The sequence below is a fragment of the Hippocampus zosterae genome, unplaced genomic scaffold (genome assembly GCF_025434085.1).
Source record: "Hippocampus zosterae strain Florida unplaced genomic scaffold, ASM2543408v3 HiC_scaffold_247, whole genome shotgun sequence".
NCBI lineage: Eukaryota > Metazoa > Chordata > Actinopteri > Syngnathiformes > Syngnathidae > Hippocampus > Hippocampus zosterae.
Window position 1 is genome coordinate 14,195 of NW_026262829.1, and position 18,216 is coordinate 32,410.

Consider the following 18,216-nt stretch of genomic DNA (forward strand, 5'->3'; position numbering starts at 1 on the left):
GCCTTGTTGGAGGAGCGGGGGGGCAGGGAGCAGGAGGTCAGCCAGCTTAGCAGCGAGATCCAAGTTGAGCGTGGCAGGCTTGAACAGCAGCTGATAAAGGAGAAGGAGAGGTATCATGCTGAGCTCGAGGAGCTGCAGGAGCGAGGCCGGCAGGATGAGCAAAGCATGCTCCAAGAGATCGACCTTGCACTGGAGGCCAAAGAAAAGGCCTAAGCCTAGGGCAAGGCCAGACTCGATTCCCTCTCAAGTGAGTATGAGCAGGCACTCGCCCGCATCAAAGCCCTTGAGCAGCAGTTGCTCGACCAGGAAGAGCAGGCGGAGTAGCAGGCCATGGAGCAGGCGCTTGTCGCCAGACAGAAAAACAGCACGATTGAGCAACTTACATGGGACTTAGAGCAGGCCGGCAAGGAGGCTGCTGAATACCAGCAAGAGAGCCAAAGGCTCAGAGAGCAGCTTGCGGCAGCCTTGAAGGACTACGAGGCCAAGGCCAAGGAGAACCACAGCAGTTGGATCGAGCGGGAGGAGAGAGCTCTTAAGGCCAGGACCGAACTGGATGACAGGATAGGCAAACTGACCGAGCTGAAGTACTCACTCGAGCAGAAGGTGTCCGCCCTCTAGCATGAGAACATGGTGATGGCCAGCCGCCTCTAGGACCGAACCCGCGCATTCCGGGAGGAGCAGGTCAGCTCCCTCCAGGGAAAGATACAGGAGCTCGAGTAGGCCAACAGCAATATTGAGAGCAAGCATGCAGCTACAGTCAGTGCCCTCCGTGAGGCAGAATCTGCCCTTTCCAAAAAGACCCACGCTTTGGAGCGGGAGGAGGCCGGCAGGCACGAGCTTGTCAGACAGCACGAGCAGCGTGTGGCTGAGCTCGAGCAGCGAGGGAGGTAGAGTCTTGAAGAATATCGAAAAAGCAGAGTTCAAAAGGATGAAGCTTGGTCGGCCTAGAAAGCCAGGCTAGAAGGGGAGCTTAGCAAGTTTAGAGACCGGGTGCTGCAAGCGGAAAATGAAAAGATGGATTTGCAGAATGAGCTGGAGCAGGAACGAATCCTGTGGGGCGACCGGCTCACCTTCATGTAGCAACAGAAAGAGCAGGCGACCAGAGACCTGGCTGAAAACGGGCGTCGCTTCGAGCAGGCGCTCGGCCAGCTTCAGAAATACCGGAAGGGCGAGGAAGAGCGAGCAATCTAGAGCCTGGTAGAATCTGTCTAGAGAAAGTACAAGGCGCAGCTGGAAAGTCTTAGAGAGTCGACCTCGCGCAGGATTGAAAGTCTGGAGGCTCGGAATAGTCAGCTGCAGCAGGCCCGTGCGAGGGACCAGTCCGCCCTTGCTGACCCGCAGTTTTTTGCTGAGATCAACGCCTTGCGACAGGAGCGGGATGCCCTTCATATCAAGCATCAGCAGGACGTCAGACTGCTGCAGGAGCAGGCCCGCAAAAAGACCGCAGAAGTTGAATCGAAGCTGAAGGAAGCCGAGGCGCAGCTGCGAGTACAGGGCTTTGAAAGGTAGCGCGAGGTGGCCCGGCTGCGAGGCGAGAACGAGAGGATGGCCCGCTAGGTCTAAGACCTAAAGCGAGCAACGAGCAGGGGCATGGAGGACCTCACAAACTGGCCGCGGAAGGGCGAGATAATAAAGCGGGCACGGTAATGACAGCATTAATGCTTTATCCCTCGACAGGTTTGAAAGTTAATTCAAACTAACTGCCGGATGGAGGCCATTTCAAAGGAGCTGCAGGAAAGAGTCGCATTTGCCAAGCATTACATTGAGGCTAGGTACGCCTTGAAGAGGAGGCAGGAGGAGGAGGCTGAGTAGCACTGGCGGTACTTCGAAGGCCGTATGGATGCGCTTTAGCTGGGTGAGTCTGTCCGGGAGCAGCTCAGGGGCGAGGTCAGGCGTAAGCAGGCGCAGTACAGGCGACAGAGGCGGGTCAAGATGACTCCTGATGATTTTGAGCCGGTTGCGGTGATCGGCAGGGGCGCGTTCGGGGAAGTGCGGCTGTGCCGAGAGCGAGCAACTGGCGAGATGCTGGCGGTGAAGCGGCTGCGCAAGGATGAAATGCGTCTCAAGAGTCAAGTGGGCCATGTCCGGGCCTAGCGCAATCTCCTCGCAGGGGCAGATAACCCATGGATAGTCCAGCTTCGATATTCCTTCCAAGATGCATCCGCTCTCTACCTCGCAATGTAGTTTCTGCAAGGAGGGGATCTAATGGGCCTTCTCATCCGGCGGTCGGTACTGACCCACGAGGAAGCCCGGTTCTACGCAGCGGAACTGGTTATGGCGGTGGAGTCGGTGCACCGAGCGGAATACATTCATAGGGACCTTAAGCCGGACAATGTTCTAATCGATGCGGACGGACACATCAAGCTGTCAGATTTTGGGCTGTGCAAGCCTGCAGCCATCGCCCTTGGAAGGGATGAGACTTTTGCAGGCCCGAGAGACGATCGCCCTCGGGGCAGGAAGAATCGCAGGCAGCTTGCGTATTCCCATGTGGGCACACCGGACTACATTGCCCCCTAGATGCTTGGCAGCCAGGGCTACAACGAGACTGTCGACTGGTGGTCGGTTGGTGTGATCCTTTACGAGATGCTGGTGGGAGAGGCTCCGTTCTGCTCTGACTCGCCGGCCGAGACCTACGCGAAGATTGAGAATTGGCCTCGGTTCTTGCACTTTCCTGAGGATGTCATGGTGAGTCGATAAGCAAAGTCACTAATCCTTGGGCTGATCACCGACCAGGACACCCGACTTGGCCTGTAAGACATCAAAATTCATCCGTTCTTTGCGGGAGTGGATTGGTCAAACTTAAGAACTTCAAAAGCACCTTTCATCCCTGAAGTGGCCAGCCCTACCGACGTCTCGCATTTCGATCCCTTTGAGGAAGAAGAGGTATGGCCGCAGGCTGGTCACTGCCGTGATCCTGAGTTCATTGGCTATACTTTTAAGAAGAAGGAGGCATTCGACGAGCTTTAGATTATCAACCTTATCCTAAAAAAGCATGAGCGTCGTAGACCCGCTCCTGAGAGGGAGCGGCAGGCCGAGCGCAGAACAGCGCGGCTGCCTTGTGAGGCAGAAGTTGCTGTGTAAAAGCAGTCTTTCCATCAGATGTTCAACGCTCATGCCAATCTAACCGCCCTGTACGCCCGCACGAAAAAGTAGGAGTAGCCTCTGCAGCTGCACCGTGAAGTATTCCGTCCAGAGACTCGAGTTAGTGCCCGGGAGGGCAAATAATCGGCTCGCAACAAGGACCATAAAGAAAGGCCGGCCAGGGCGAAAGAACTGAAGGATGCGAGAGTGGCAGAAAAGAAGGATCTCGGGAGATTGTTCAAGCACTAATCGAAGCCCACGATCCATGCGCTTGAGGAGAAGAAGCATGAAGGTATGTTCGGCCATATTTTGAGGAAGGAAAACATCGCCCCTAATATAAACATTGATCGCAAAGACAAGGGCAGCAAGTCGCCCCTACTGAAGCTCCAGCCCCGGGCGGATGACCGCCCCAAGGCTAAACTAGCAACCCCCAACTTCCGGGCCCTGCTCAACTCGCTATCAACCAACGAAACTCGTAGGAAATGAAGCCCATTCCATTTTTCATTATGGATGAGTCGTTTGACCCCAAGGTCATTTAAAACCTGAGAGCCAAGCGGGCGAGGCTGGGTGCCAAGACGGCCGAGAGGGAGGCCAGGCTGCGCCAGGAGCTGGCTGTGTTTGAAGCCCACATCAGGAGGGAGAACGATCTGCTGGCCAGCAAGCGTGCTGAGATCAACGCACGGGACCATGAGCTAAAATCTGAAATCACGCGGCACTGGCAAGCCTTCAAGCAGATTCTATCGCAGGTCGCCCCATCAGACGAATCCCTCCTCCAGCAAAAGGCACACTACGCCGACAAACTCCGAAAAGCCGCCGAGGCGCAACTCTAGACCGACGCCTTTGAGGAGGGCAAGGGGACGTTGGGCACCGGACATGGCGAGCTCGACAAGTATATGCACTGAAAATAGCTTGCTTGTCTCTGCGGTTAATAATTTGGTTTAAGATGAATGAACTGACCCAGTTCAACCTCCAGGTCAGCTGTCTCGAGGAGGTGGTCGCACCTGAGGCGGCAGCCCTCCTGCGCCTCAAGATTATGCATTCCCCTTAGCTGCGCAGCATGCGAGGGCTTGACCGCTTTACAGCCTTGGAATTTCTCAACCTTTCAAGCAACAGCATCGAAAACATGCAAGGGCTCTAGCCCATCGCCCCAACTCTCAAAGAGCTGAACCTCTCCTGCAACTGTCTCCGGGCTGTCTACTCGCTACGGGGCATGAGGGTGCTGACCAAGCTGGTGCTGTCGTTCAACCTGATCGACGATATTTCGGGGGTCGCGGAACTGGGCAGTGAAAGTCCGATGCGCATGTTGGATCTGAAGAGCAACCGAATTGCGGAGCCTCGGCAGTTGGACTATCTTCGTGGACTGGCAGGGCTGTCGGAGTTGGTGCTGAAGGGCAACCCGGTGGCCAACGACCATTATGCGTGCCTTGCGGCCACGAGAAGCAGTTTGGCTCGTGTCACCAAACTAGACGGTCTGCCTATCGCAGAGTTTGAGAAAGGGCTGCAAGCACAGGCCAACCGAACCCAGCCTATTCAGCAGCCCGCCAAAGAAACATCTTCAAGCAGAGCCCATGAAAAGCCCAGAGACAGCATGCTATAATCGATGCAAGAAAGGCCGAGGCAGAGAGAGTCTCGACCCTGGAACCACAGCAGGCAGTCCGATCTAGGAGCTATTGAGGAAGAACTGGCTGAGATCAAGGATGCCTATCACGAACTGGAATACAAGAAATCACTGGATGACAAGTACTGGCAGGAAAAGCTATTGCTGCTCGAAAAGAGTCTGACCCAGGAGCGCACGGAAAGCGAGGCGCTGAAGGCCAAGCTTGCGATAGCGAAGAAGGAGCTGACGCATTTCATGGGGCAGGTGGATGAACTGAAAAGGGAAAAGGAGGTGATCGCGGATACCCGCAGCCGCCGGGAAAAGGACTTGGACGAGCTTTACGACCAGATCCGGCAGCTGTCTGGCGACAACGCAATCCTCCAGAAATAGATCTTCGCCAAGGCCCAGCGCATCGAAACCCAGGCCGACCGACTTCGATAGCTCTAGAAATAAAACTACAAGTTCGAGGCCCTCCTCAAAGAGAACGAGCGCAGAACGGCCTAGTACCACGCGAAGGCCCTGGAGTGCAGCACCTCAAACGCCCTGCGGCACGAGTAGGTCAGCCGCCGCTACCAGGAGGCCATGGCCGACATCAAGGACCTCGGCAGGCGCAATGCTGAGCTTGAGAGGGCCAATAGGGATCTGGAGGCCAAGCTGGCGAACTCGGTCTATGACGCAGAACGGAGGGTTGGGGATCTGCAGAGGGCGCATGAGCATGCCGACCGGGAGATGAGGGCTGACCATGAGCGAGCCTTGCAGGAGGCGGGTGACTTGCACCAGCATGAGCTGGCCGACAGGGAGCAGGAGTACACTTCGCAGATCGATCATCTTGAGTCTGAGTTCAAATCGACGGTCAAAGAAATCACCGAAAAAAACAAGCAGCTTCGACTCCAGCTGGAGAAAGTGACCGCTTCGGAGGCCGAATTCAAGCAGGCCCTCAGAGCAGCCTCTTTGCGAGGCAACGACCAGTAAGGTCTGATCAACGAGCTGCAAGGAAACCTCACTAAAATCAGGAAGTAGCTGCTTGACCTTATGGAGGCCAAGGAGTAGGCTATTAGGCAGGCTGACCGGGACCGCAATAGAAGAACCGACTTGCAAAGGCAGCTTGGTGAAGAGCGGGACAAGCTGGCCTACGACCTGGCCCTTTCGGAACGGCAGCTGACAGAGGCCAGGGACCGGGAGCAGGCTGCAGTGATGGAGCTGGAGCGATGGCGGGCAAAGGCCAGGACCAGCGCCGCCCTTGAGTAGAGGCTATAAGACATGGCGGCTACCGTCTAGACCAAAAACCAGATGCTTGAGGATAAAAATGACACCATCCAGGGTCTCAAGGCCGAACTTGAAGCACTGCGAAGCACCGAGGGGTAACGGGCCGGCAGCCTTGACTCCTTGCGCAAGAAGTACGAGAAGGCCAAGCTCCACCTCCAGGCCGCCGAAGAGGAGGCCGCCAGGCTGCGGGCTGAACTGGAAGACGCGCAGGCAAAGCTTGACTAAAAGAATGGGCAGATTGAGCTGATAGATGAGGAGTTTCAGGACATCCGACAGGAACAGACCGCCCTAACTGAAAGGCTGGAGGACAAGGAAAGGGAGAACGAGGAGCTGAGAGTGGTGCTGGGCGAGCTAAGAGTGGTGCATGAGAGTAAGGCGGCTCAGCTAACCGACTTGCATGGTCAGGTTCGGATGCTGAGATAAGAGGGGGATGCAAGAGTGGCCTCTTTGAGTCGGCAGGTCCAGGAACATGCGCTTACAGTCGATCGACTCGAAAGCGAGCTCAAAAGACAGGCCGAAGCTTTCTAACGCCAAAAAAGTGAGCTGAAAAGCGGCCTGCTCGCTCAAATGCAGAGCCTTTTGTGAAACCAATATTTACATAACAATCAAAGCTGTTCTTACTTTAGCTTGGTTACCTTGCCATCCTCAAATAAATAGTGCCCCGGCTTTATCCCGATTTCCAGGGGATCAAGGACCAGCGTTTCCTATTTTATCGGCAGTACGGGCTGTCCTCTGGTCTTGAAAATTGTCCTCTCGTTTCGCGCGATCCTCCTTCTCAGCTCCTCCGCAGAACTCTCTCTTTCAAGAGCTTTATACTGTAACGCATCAAACTCCTTCCACTCGTTGCCGAAGAGCCCGACCTTCCAGTACCTGAACCCTTACTTTTCATGCAGCTTGACCAGTCTGCGAGCAGGGGCAGGCTCGGTGATGCTGAACTTTACGGTGGATGGGCTGCCCGGAGTGAGATGGGGCAGGAAGGTGGTCAAGGCAGGGTCAACCATCATGACAGTGCAGTCCGGATTCAGCTGTGAAAGTTACTTGGCCTGTCGATAGTGCTCTGGGAGGAGTGGTTTCCTGAATGATAGTAAGTACCTCTTAGCAGCCTCCTATTTGCACAGCATGGCCTTACTAATCTCGAAACGGACATGCTCAGCACTACTGAGGACATGCACCTCCGGACAGCTTTCCAGTTTCATGGTGTCCACTGTTCCTCTCTTTTCGAACTAAGGAAGGCGCTGGCTTACCTCATCGACTGTCAGAAGGTTGTGGGGGGAAAGGTCATGCTCCTTCCTTATTACTGAGACCCCACCCTTAGAGCCCGGCAAATGCACGAAGTTGGTGTCCTCACCTACCCAGCCCTGCGCGATCATCTCTGCCGCGTTCTTGCGGAAGGGCAGCAGACCCTCCTCCCCCCGAAGCAGATACATGACCGAGCCAGGAGCATTCAGCGTGCTGGTTGCTATCCGGGCCGCTTCTTGGTCAGATTTGACTGGCTTGACTAGGTTGACCATCTTGTGAGCCAAGCTCGTATCACTCATCGAAAAGGGCAGTTCTGAGCCAAGTTCAGGGATCTTGAGGGCGGTGGTGATTCGCTGGACGGAAGGGTCACTCACCACGATGATCCGACAGAAGGCAGGCTCCTGCGAAGCCATTTCTTTGAGCTGCTTGACGTGCTGGGCGACCGCCCTTTTAGTCGTATCCGCGTCGTCAGGGTACCTCAGCACAAGGTAGCTGCGTGAGTCGTCAGCTGGTGAGCGCAAGACTCATGCTGCCAAGCTGTTCGTTACTGACATACAAAACCCTGGGCGGGGCCATACGATGATACTGCGCGACCGCGCAGAGGCAGGCCCCTGCGATCGCCATTCGAATGGGACGGATCATTATCAATCAAAAGTCTGAAACGAGACTTTCGTGGGAACCAGCTCCGTGGCTTTCGAGGATTTGGGGCTGGTCGCGATCTTGCGGTAGAAGGCCTTCAGGTGAGAACAGATCTAGTTGGAAGTCACCCTCTCTCGACACCGCTTCTTATGACTTTAGACAAGCTGCTCGATCTAGATGCTGCGACAGCCCTCCTGCCCCTGCCCCTGCCCTTGGTCCTGCTACAGGATTTTATCACTTCTGAACTCCTCCTTTTTCACGAGCCGAATCTAGCCGATACTGCCGCTGAGCCTGGGCTACATCTCTTGATCCTTGGGTAGAAACTAATCGATGGACTCCTTCTTTGTCAGTTTTGATCCGCAGGGACTTTATGGTTTTTGCTGTTCTTAGCTGGAGGTTTAGGAAGGCTGGTAGTCGTCCTCGACTCGAACCGTGAATTTAACCTAGTCTTTGTCACCCTGCTCAGAGGCTTCTTTCTGATCGCCCTCGATTGAATCTTGTTCGATATCAGAGCGGTCATGGCTCCTCTTTCGGAGTGCCAGCTCCAGCCTGCTATTTTTGCTTTTCTACAGGGCGACGATCCTGGCGGAATTGGCGAGCTGCTAAGCCAAGGCAAAGATCTTTTCGTTGTTGGACTTGACGACCTCCTCGTAGCCAAGGATCAGTTTTTTACTGTTGGCAGTCTAGTTGACAGCCTCGGAATACTCGTCTTCCAGCCTGGCCAGGTCCTTGGCCATGGTCTCGGCAGTAGCTTCCCCCACCTCCAGTTTTTTCTAAAGCTCCTTGCTGTAGCGGATATAGCGGGCTAGCTTCTGCTCGGTGTAAGCAAGCCTGTCCTCGAGCTGCTGGCGGGCCATGAAATCCTTCTTGCGCTCGTAGGTGGACTCGATCTTTTACACTTCTTTGAGGTAGGCGTCTTTCCGTTTCATCATGGACTGCTTTTCCTTTTAGATTTCCTTTTTGCGGTTGGCCTGGTACAGTTTGTCCACGTCCAGCTGCGGCCTTTTGCTCAGGGGCTCTGAAATCCGGTGCTTTAGCAATGGCTTGGCTCGCTTCTCCTCGCGAATCTCGACCCTCTCATCGATCTCAATGCTGCTTTCACTGAGTTCCTTGAAAGCCCGGCTTTCGATGGGCTTGTTCACATTTCTGTTCAAAGTTTTGTTGACACTCTTTTTCGGCTCATGAAAAATACTGGCGGCCTGGCTATCACGGCTGCTCTGGCGGCTGGACAGGTTTGCCTTGACATAACGCTGTCTGAACTCCGCAGTGCGAGTGGAAGACCTGTCCGACCCCGCCAGAACTTCCGAATCAGCTTCCTTACAAATCTTATAATGCTTCTGCACTAATTCTTCGCGGTTGGACTTGCTACTGCCTGAGGCCGCCGTGTGCTCGGTATTGTTCTTTTCGGCCAGTTTGGGTTGGTTTTGCAGCAGGTCAACTCCTCGTTCCTTCTCAAGCCTTGTTCTGTCTGGGATCTGGTCCATGACCCAGGTCGAGTGCGAGGACTCTCTTAAGAAAGTGTTTTTGATGGGACGGTCATGTCCCCTCTTGACCTCAATAACCTCCACAGAAATTCCGCCGGCAGGAGGGGCCTGAGTGCCAATCTCCCTCCGGTTGAGGTCTTTCCGCCTGACCTTGTAATCCTGGAGGTTGAAGCTGTCCCTGCTGTAGTGCACATCAAACCTGTCAACGTTGCTGAACAGCCGGAGCATCTCCGTCTTGACCCGGCTGTCATCGACGTGCTCCTTGAGGGTCAGGCAAATCTCGTGCAGCAGGTAGTTTACGACCGCCCGGTAGGATTTTATTTACTTTTCGGAGGAAATTATCTTGTCCTGGTATATGTCGAAGGTCTTTTCGACTTTGGCGAGGTCCCGGTCTTCGCTGACGCTTGAAATCGTCTCGATCCGGGACTGGTTCAGCCGCGAGTGTTCAGTGTTTTACTCCTGCTTTCGTTTTAATTGACGTTTCACCTCAGATTTGTTTTTCTGCTTTTTGGAGTTCTAACGAACCGTCAAAAAATTGGCCATGGTGTTTACCTTGCTATCCTCGGCGACCTGTGAAATCCACTCATGATGAAGTTCCTTAAGCCGACTAATATTACCATTTCTCTCCGCGATAAACTCCGCAAAAATCCTGTAATCTTCTCTCATGTCCTCCTCAAACGAAAGGCTGCCGATCTGCCGGGGTTTCTTCATGCTGGCCATGAGATCGCCCAGCACCTTCTGGGAGTCTGATGGCTTGGGCAAGATGAAGTTGCGTTCCTTGAGGAGCTGATCAATTTCGCTGGGCTTGTATTGGCTGACGTAGAGTCTCTCGCATTTCTGCTACTCTTCTTTGAGAGCCTCTTTGAGGATGACCGCGTAGTTGTGGGAGCGAAGGAACTCCTTGTCCTTTTCCATCTCTTTGATGCAGTTCACCGCCAGTTGAGGGTAGTCTTCCTCGGCCTGGGCACCGCCAAGTCCCATGCCGGAGAGGGTGGGTATTTCATGTTTTGGAAGATCAATTATGGTTTTTTTTTTGGCCTGGTTATAATTTTTTAAAAGGGCAGTTGCGATACCGATAAGGGCACGCGCGAGGTCACTGATGGCCTGGCTGGCGAATCTGAGGCCCTTGCTGATCAGCTGGGCCTAAAGCTAAAATAAGACCCTTTCGAAATCTTCGAAAATGGCCTAGCAGTGCTATTTGAGATCGTCGAGGTCCTTGCCCGAAACAAATTTACGGCCCAGTTCCCTAACAAAGTTGTTAAAATACTGAAGGCTTTCCTAAGTTATATCCATCACTAATAATTGAAATCACGGATCCCGGCCGCAACGATCATTTTGGGCAGCCCGCCCCCAGCTCCTCCGAACACCCCTCCAACCCCGATTTTCTGTCGCCCGCCTCGAACGAGCAATAATAATATCATTGGCAATCAGTGCTGGATGTACTGAAATAATTTTTAACCCTAGCCGACGCCCACTTCCTAAAGGCATTCCTCGCAGAGGAAGGAAGCGGAGTCCCCCACCAGGGCCAGCTTCGCCAGCTTGTTCTAACAGCCCTCACAAGTTTTTATGGTAATCTTGCCCCGGAACAGTTCGCGGGGGTAGCTCTGTGGCAGTTCCGCTTTGGTCGGCATCGCGCAGTCGGTCAGCACCAGCATATGGTCACAGCCCCCGAAATGGCGGTAGAGCATGGCCGCACCAAGCTGCAGCTTGACATGCGCCCAGGGGGTGCCGAGACTGCCACTGTCCCTTGAATCTTCCATTGCCCCCCCAACATACTTTTCGTTGAGATACAACTTTCCCGCATTCCAAAGCAGCTCGTCATAGATGCCTGTCTCGACATGCCCGATGGTGTCGACCAGTGGCTTCATGATACAGAAGTTGGTGACCTGCTGGATTGACTTGATCGGCATTTCGCTCAGCACCTGGAACTCGATGTTCTTCAGCCCGGTGACGGGCGAGTATCCGCTAAAGGACAGCAGCATGCCTCGCTTTAAGACGGGCTCGGAAGGAGCCGGTATCTATCGTAGCAGGATGTTCTACTATTTGGGCTTTATTTTCCTCCAGCTTTATTTTGTACCTCTACTCCCAGATGCGCCATCATGCCTTCTGCCAGGGCTTTCTGGAAGAGCCCCATGCTCTGCTTGTAAGGGCCGTCTTTGCTGAGGAAGGCGAGGTCCATCGCCTTCTGGTTGGGGATGTCAGCCGATAGCTCGAGCGAGCGGATGGCGTGTTCGGAGGCCTTGTTGGGGTCGGAGTGCCGTAAAAATTACTAGGTGATTGGAAACTTATAAGGCTTTTTTTATTTGTCCTTATGAGGAGGGTGATATAGTGCCGTTTAGGATCTGGGTGACTGTCTCCTGAACTGCCGCCTCGAAGTGCAGTTGCCCCGTGCCCGGCGGGTCAGGCACTGTCACACCCCCGAACTCCTCCTCGCACTCCCTGATCAGCGATTCAAGCTAGTCCTGTAGTTGCCTGGGCTGAGAAGGGCTGCAGCGCGAACCGGTTGATCATAATATATAAATTAGCGTGCTGGCATAATAAAGATGAAAAAATGTGGACAGTGGGATTTGAACCCACGCCCTTTCGGAATAGAGCCTGAATCTACCGCCTTAGACCGCTCGGCCATATCCACATCCTGCCCGTCTGCGGGCTTTTTCCTTTCGCTTCAGCGTGGTCCTTGCGGGGCACATTAATCATACCTTGTTGTCATGCTGCAGGCCTGTAGGAGGATGTCAGTTAATGTCAACTTCAAGCCTGGTCCGTCCATCCGGAAGGCGGTTGGTGCAGTCGCCCGAGGCTGTGGGGATCACGCTTGGCCCGAGAGGCGGGAACGTACTGATCGAGCATGATCGGGATGGCAAGGCGTACCCCACAAGAGATGGGGTCACGGTTGCCAAGAACGTGATGCTGCAAGATCGCCAGGCCTAGCAATGCGCCTACCTGTGCCGCACTGCCGCAAGCGAGTCCAACAAATAATCAGGCGACGGCACCACCACCACCACCATCCTGACGGCCGAGCTGGTAATGAGAGGACTGACGGCTCTTGAAAGCGGACTTTCGATTCGAACTCTTAAAGAAGGCTTCGACCTTTTCGAGAGGCAAGCTGAATAGTTTCTCAGACTCAAGGCGGTCCCGATCACAAAGCCTTACCAGTACAGCCAGGTCGCTGCTATCGCCACAGGGCACGACCGCGAAATCAGTGCGCTGGTTGTCAACGCCTGCGTGAAGGCAGGCTTCACCTCCAATATCAAGATTGAGGAGGCGAAGGGGCCTGCCTCCCAGCTGGTCATCGACACCTGCATGTCGATCGTCCGCACTCCAGAACCTCGGTTCTACCAAGACAAGTAGGAATTCGAGATGAGGTACCCTGCCGTGCTGCTTCTGAAGGACAAGCTGGCCGACATGCGGGAAGTAAGTGACTTGCTGGCCGATCTCAAAGGACAAAGAAAAAGCCTGCTTGTGTTTGCCCCCGATTTCAGTCCGGCCGTGATGGACGCCCTGTTCTTTAACCACAGCCGGGGAATCATCCGCGTGTGTCCCATGTCAGCCTGCAGGGGAGATGACAGGTTCATCTAAGAGCAACTGCTGGACTTTTCAGTGGCCTTAGCACCAGCGTCTTTTCGGCCCGTGATATCCCGAGCGTGCTACCCCACGAGCTCGGCAATGCCAAGCACCTGAAGGCTGACAAGTTTTAGACTTTAATATACTCTCCGACCTCGCATGGGAAGATTGCCTAGCACCTCTAAACCCTGAAAGCGCAGCCCCTTCTCCTTTTCTCAAGGAGCGGATCCAAAGGCTGGAGAGCACTCGTGTGACCATCAACCTGGGAGCAGAGAACGAACTGACCTTCAGAGAAAAGCGGGATCGAGTCATTGACGCCATCAACGCCTTGAACCGCGCCAAAGAAACGGGGTGCTGCCGGGTGGAGGAATCTCCTTACTTAGACTCCAGGCGCTGGTGGATCTGCTATCGTTCGAGGATCACCGGCTGTCCGACATCCTGTCCGGCTCCATGCATGCTCCTTTCCAGCAGCTGTGCAAGGAGGTGCCTTACTCGGTCAGAGCGAGAGCAGAGGCTGGGTAGTTCAACGAGGGAGTGGACTTGCGGACAAACTAGCTGTGTGACTTAGTGGACCGTGGGATAATCGAGGGCTGCGACTCTGTGGGTCAGTAATTTAAGGATTGCCCTGCGGAGTGCCTATGGAATTCTATCAACCTCGGTGATAATAACCAAGAGATTCAAAGAGGATCTGCCCTCCTATCGAGAATTCCAAGGAAAGTATTCTTATGATATGCTGCATTCAAATGATGCCTTTATGATCCCTTCTGCGAACAACTAGACAGGCCGCCGAATATTTGGGGGGTTAGCTTTTAATTTATAGAATCTGGATAAAATAAATGTCGAAAAAGGCCGAGGTGCAGAACTACCTGATACGGGAGGTGGATCCGGTCATCAAGCGCCTTCTAGGGGCTCTGGTGAGGAAGCGGCCTACCGATGTGGTCACTTTTATGATCGAGTATCTGACCGAAATGAAGGATTCAGGTCAAAACAGCCTCAGTGCACAAACCTCCAGAACAGTCGACTCTCCTCCTCAAGCTCTTCCAGCTCCTCTGAGTCGGACGATGAAGAGGGCGATGTGGTGAAATTCATGGAAAATAAGCAAAAACTGGCCCAGAGCAAGGGTGCCAGGAATTCGATAAGTGCGGAAGCCTTTGGAGTTTTCAACAAAAAGAAGGAGTTCAAACCAAAATCATTCCCTAAGAACGAGGAGGAGCGAAAGGCGCTCGCAGAGATGATGCAAAAGAGCTTTCTTTTCAATACCCTCGACGACCGTGATTTTGAGGTGGTGCTGAGCGCAGTGTAGTGCAAGCGCTTCAATGAGGGTGACCTCGTGATCCGGCAGAACGATGACGGCAACGAGCTTTTCCTTGTTGAAGAGGGCAAACTAGACTGCTACAAGCGATGGAAACCAGACGAGGATGAAACCCATCTCAAGTACTACGGCCCGGGCGAGCTGTTCGGTGAGCTGACCCTGCTGTACAACTGCCCGCGGCAGACCTCCATCAAGGCCCTGTCAGCCTGCAAGCTCTGGGCACTGGACCGGGACAGCTTCAACAACATCGTGCGGGACTGCGCAGTGCAGCGCCGAGACAAGTACAAGCGGCTGCTGAGCCACGTCTAGATCCTAAAGGAGATGGAGGAGTACGAGAGGGTGCGGCTGTCGGAGGTGATGACCCTGTGCAGCTACCGGGCGGGGGCGGTGGTCATTGCGGAGGGGGAGGCCGGCAATGAGTTTTTCATTGTGGAGGAGGGCACCCTGGCGGCCTATAAGGGGCCGGCTGGAGACCAGAAGAAGATGATGACGTATGAGGCGGGCAGCTATTTCGGGGAGTTGGCGCTGCTGAAGCAGGTGCCGAGGCAGGCCACGGTCCGCTGCGAGACGGACTGCCGGCTGCTGCGGATGGACCGGGACATGTTCCAGCGCATGCTCGGCCCGCTCGAGCAGATCATGGAGCGCAACATCTCAAGATACGAGGGGCTCAAGCTACCCAAATGAATTAGCTATATTCGAAGGATGATGTTCGAGGAGGAGGGGGCCTGCGAGGCGCATGGACAGCCGCTGGCCTACATCTGCAACTGGCTGGGCTGCAAGGACGTGCAGCTGATATGCAACCACAAGGGCTGTCTGTAGCAGCACAACCACGAAAACAACATCAACCTCACCTCCCTCGACTCCCTGCGCAAGGACTACAGCCGCAACGCCGAGACCATCCAGGCGCAGTTCCGCCTGGCGCAGGACAAGGTCACCGCATACTACGACAACCTGGCCGAGTAGCTGCTCAAGATCATCGAGCAGGAGAAAGACGAGTCCATCGCGATCCTCAACTCGCTGGAGGTCGAGAACCTGCGGCTCAACGAGCAGTCTATCAACGAGCTGATGAACTTCGTCCGCAGCCAGTCCAACCTCGAGAAGCAGGAGTTCCTGGCGTTCAAGCACTCGCTGCACCATTTCGAGTCGACCTCCTGCTTCACCAAGGTCAAGCAGTTCCTGGACGAGATCGAGCACCGCTCGGAGTTGCAGCAGGAGCTGCTGGAATAGCTCAAAAGCAAGCACTGCTTCCACAAGATCTTTAAGATCAAGTCGGGCAAGTTCCTGGAGCTGGCCAGGGTCTACCGCTCGGCCGCGCAGGGCGAGGTCTGGCACCACTACTTCGGCAAGACTGACGCCATCGGGTTCGTGCCCGAGCAGGACACACTGCTGCTCGGCTTCATCCAGTGCGAGATCGACACCTGGCCGAAAGACGACCAGCCCGTCCAGCTGAAAGTCAACGTCTACCGCGAGCGCAGCCTCATCTACAGCGAGAAGTACACCCTGCAGCCAGGCCTGCAGGGGCAGATCGACCTGCTGTTCAAGTTCTACGTGCCGGTCAAGAAGGCCAAGCCCTACGAGCTGACGATCACCAACGAGGGCGACTACTTCAAGACCAGGCGGGCAGCCAGCTGCAAGGCCAAGGTCGAGGGCTTCGAATTCTTCAGGTCGGAGTTTGAGAACAACGGCAAGAACGAGTACTCGGGGCAGATCCACGGGCTGATCGTAGAGGGGGCCACCCACTGATCAAAAATCATCGAAAGAGTCATCCTGCAGCCCTTCTTCCGGCTACTCTTCGAACCGCTCGAAGCAGCTCGTGTCGTCCTCTCTGCTCAGCCGCGGCATCCAGGGGGCCGGTACTTCCCGGGACTGCACGTGCTGCCAGTTGACTCCTTTGAACCATCGGTGTCGCATCACCGAGTGGCCTGCGTCGGCTGCCCCAAGCCGAAGGTCAGGCTGGGGGTTGAGCAGCCGCTTGATTAGGTCCCTGGCTTTGCCAGCTACGAATCGAGGGAACTCCACGATCCCCTCTTCCACACGGTCGTAGATGTCGAAGGGGTCACTGCCTACGAAAGGAGGGAAACCGACCAGCATCTCGAACAGGAGGATGCCAAGGGCCCACCAGTCCACGCTCCGGCCGTATGACTGCCGCCCGCCGGTACGGTAGATGCGGATGAGCTCTGGCGCCAGGTATTCGGGAGTGCCACAGATGGTGGTGGTGCGGTCGTCGGGCAGGTGCTTGGCGAAGCCCAGGTCTGCGAGCAAGAGATGGCCGTGGCGCTGGATGAGTAGATTTTATGGTTTGAGATCTCGGTAGATGATGTGCCGCTCGTGCATGTAGTTCAGGGCAGCCGTGATCTCAGTCATGTAGAACAAAGCCACGTCGTTGGAAAACCTGCCTTCGGACCGGAGCCTCATGAAAAGGTCGCCTCCGGAAGCGAACTCAGTCAGGAAGTAGACATGCCGGGAGTCCTGGAAGAAAGCCTTGAGGGAAAGAATGAAGGGGCACTTACACTTGGCCAGCAGCTCCTTTTCAAAGCGGACCTGCTCGGTCTGGTTCTTCTCTACGATCATCCGCTTCTTCAGCTTTTTCATGGCGAACAGCTGTTTCTCGTCCTCTCGGTATCTTACCAGCAGCACCCGCCCGTAAGAGCCGAGGCCAAGGGTCCTTACAACTACGAAATCTTCATGAGAAAGGCCTTCTGGCTTGGTCTTGAGGCGCCCGTCAGAGTCTAGAGGCAGCTCGATGAGATGGTTGCGCTGGAGATTAGCCTTGCCCCGGGTCTGGAAGTTAGTGGGTGCACTGGGCTCTCGGCTCCGCAGGTCTGCCAGCTTTGCCCGCAAGGCTAAGAGAAACTCCTGCTGCATTATTTAACAAATTCTTGTGGCGGGTATTTAATAACTTGCCATTTTGCCACCGCTCAACTCGCCGCTAGCACCGACAATATCAAGGCCGCCAGAACTCACTCACTATCCAAATTTTATGACATGTTCTATTAGCCCCTGCCAGGCCAGCAGACAGGCATCAACCAAGGCAGCCAGGCTAGGGCAGCACCCTTCAACCCTCTGCGGTGATGTGGTGCTTGTTAAATTTTAATTAAGTTGGGCCCATATTGAGGATCAATTTGCAAGTCATACTTGACTATATCAAGTTGGGCAGGCTAGCCCCACATAAATAATATTTGATGGAGAGGTAGCCTTCAGCCACCCTCGTCTTTCCTCCTAGGCCCAGGGCCACCGCCAAGCAGCCTGAGACCCTGGTCACTTCGAACTACTACCCCATAAAGATCAAGGGTAAGTGTATCTACGAGTTCTCGATCCAGCTCGAACCCACCCTCCCCTCGGACTCCGCCAAGATGCGCCGGGAGTTCCTGGGGCACTTCAACCAGGATCTAGCAGGGACCTTCAAGACCTTCTACCACCGGGGGTATAAACTCTTCAGTACCACCCAGGCGAAAGGCTCGCTGACCTTCTAGCGAGAGGTCAAGAAGCAGGCCTACAAACTGCACCTAAACTTCACCCAGGAGATCGACCTGAACTATATCGTGGCGGAGGAGGCTAGGTCTGGCAAGAACGAGGCCAAGCACCTGCTCAACGTGCTGGTCAAGGAGGCTCTCGAGGAGCAAAAATACATCGAGCTGGCCCGGTCGGGCAAGTACTTCGAGACCGGCACTATTGATGACTTCAGGGTGTCCAACTTGAACGTGTGGAAGGGGTTCACCTTCACCATCCAGGTGGTGCACAATGAAGTGCTGCTGCTGGCCGAGCGGGCCACCCGTATTTTGCGGCAGGGCAACGCTCTAAAAGTAATGGAGCGTCTTCGAAAGGACTAGATCGAAGAGGAGTTCTAAGGGAAGTCTTTGATTTCCAGCTATGGGAAGATGCGGGCGTACCGGGTCGAGAAGGTGTGCTTCGACATGAACCCCACCAAGACCTTCGAGAAGGACGGGCAGGACATCACCTTCCTGAAGTATTACGAGCAGGCCTACGGGATCACCATCAGGGACAAGAAGCAGCCCCTCTTCCTGACCATCTGCAAG

General features: G+C 54.7%; 2 protein-coding genes and 1 non-coding gene across 3 annotated transcripts; 1 reads left to right on the forward strand and 2 right to left on the reverse strand.

The window, feature by feature from the left end:
* Positions 1-1,707: 1,707 nt before the first annotated feature.
* On the forward strand, positions 1,708-3,911 carry LOC127594769 (serine/threonine-protein kinase 38-like). Its single transcript, XM_052056532.1, is given in 3 exon segments — positions 1,708-2,883; positions 3,358-3,556; positions 3,631-3,911. Coding segments are annotated over 3 exon segments (1,656 nt in total).
* A 7,947-nt stretch (positions 3,912-11,858) lies between these two features.
* Positions 11,859-11,938, reverse strand: trnal-cag (transfer RNA leucine (anticodon CAG)). The gene has a single exon. It is a non-coding gene; the product is annotated as a tRNA-Leu (tRNA).
* A 3,984-nt stretch (positions 11,939-15,922) lies between these two features.
* LOC127594770 (cAMP-dependent protein kinase catalytic subunit-like) lies at positions 15,923-17,044 on the reverse strand. Its single transcript, XM_052056533.1, is given in 1 exon segment — positions 15,923-17,044. A coding segment is annotated over 1 exon segment (1,122 nt).
* Positions 17,045-18,216: the final 1,172 nt, after the last annotated feature.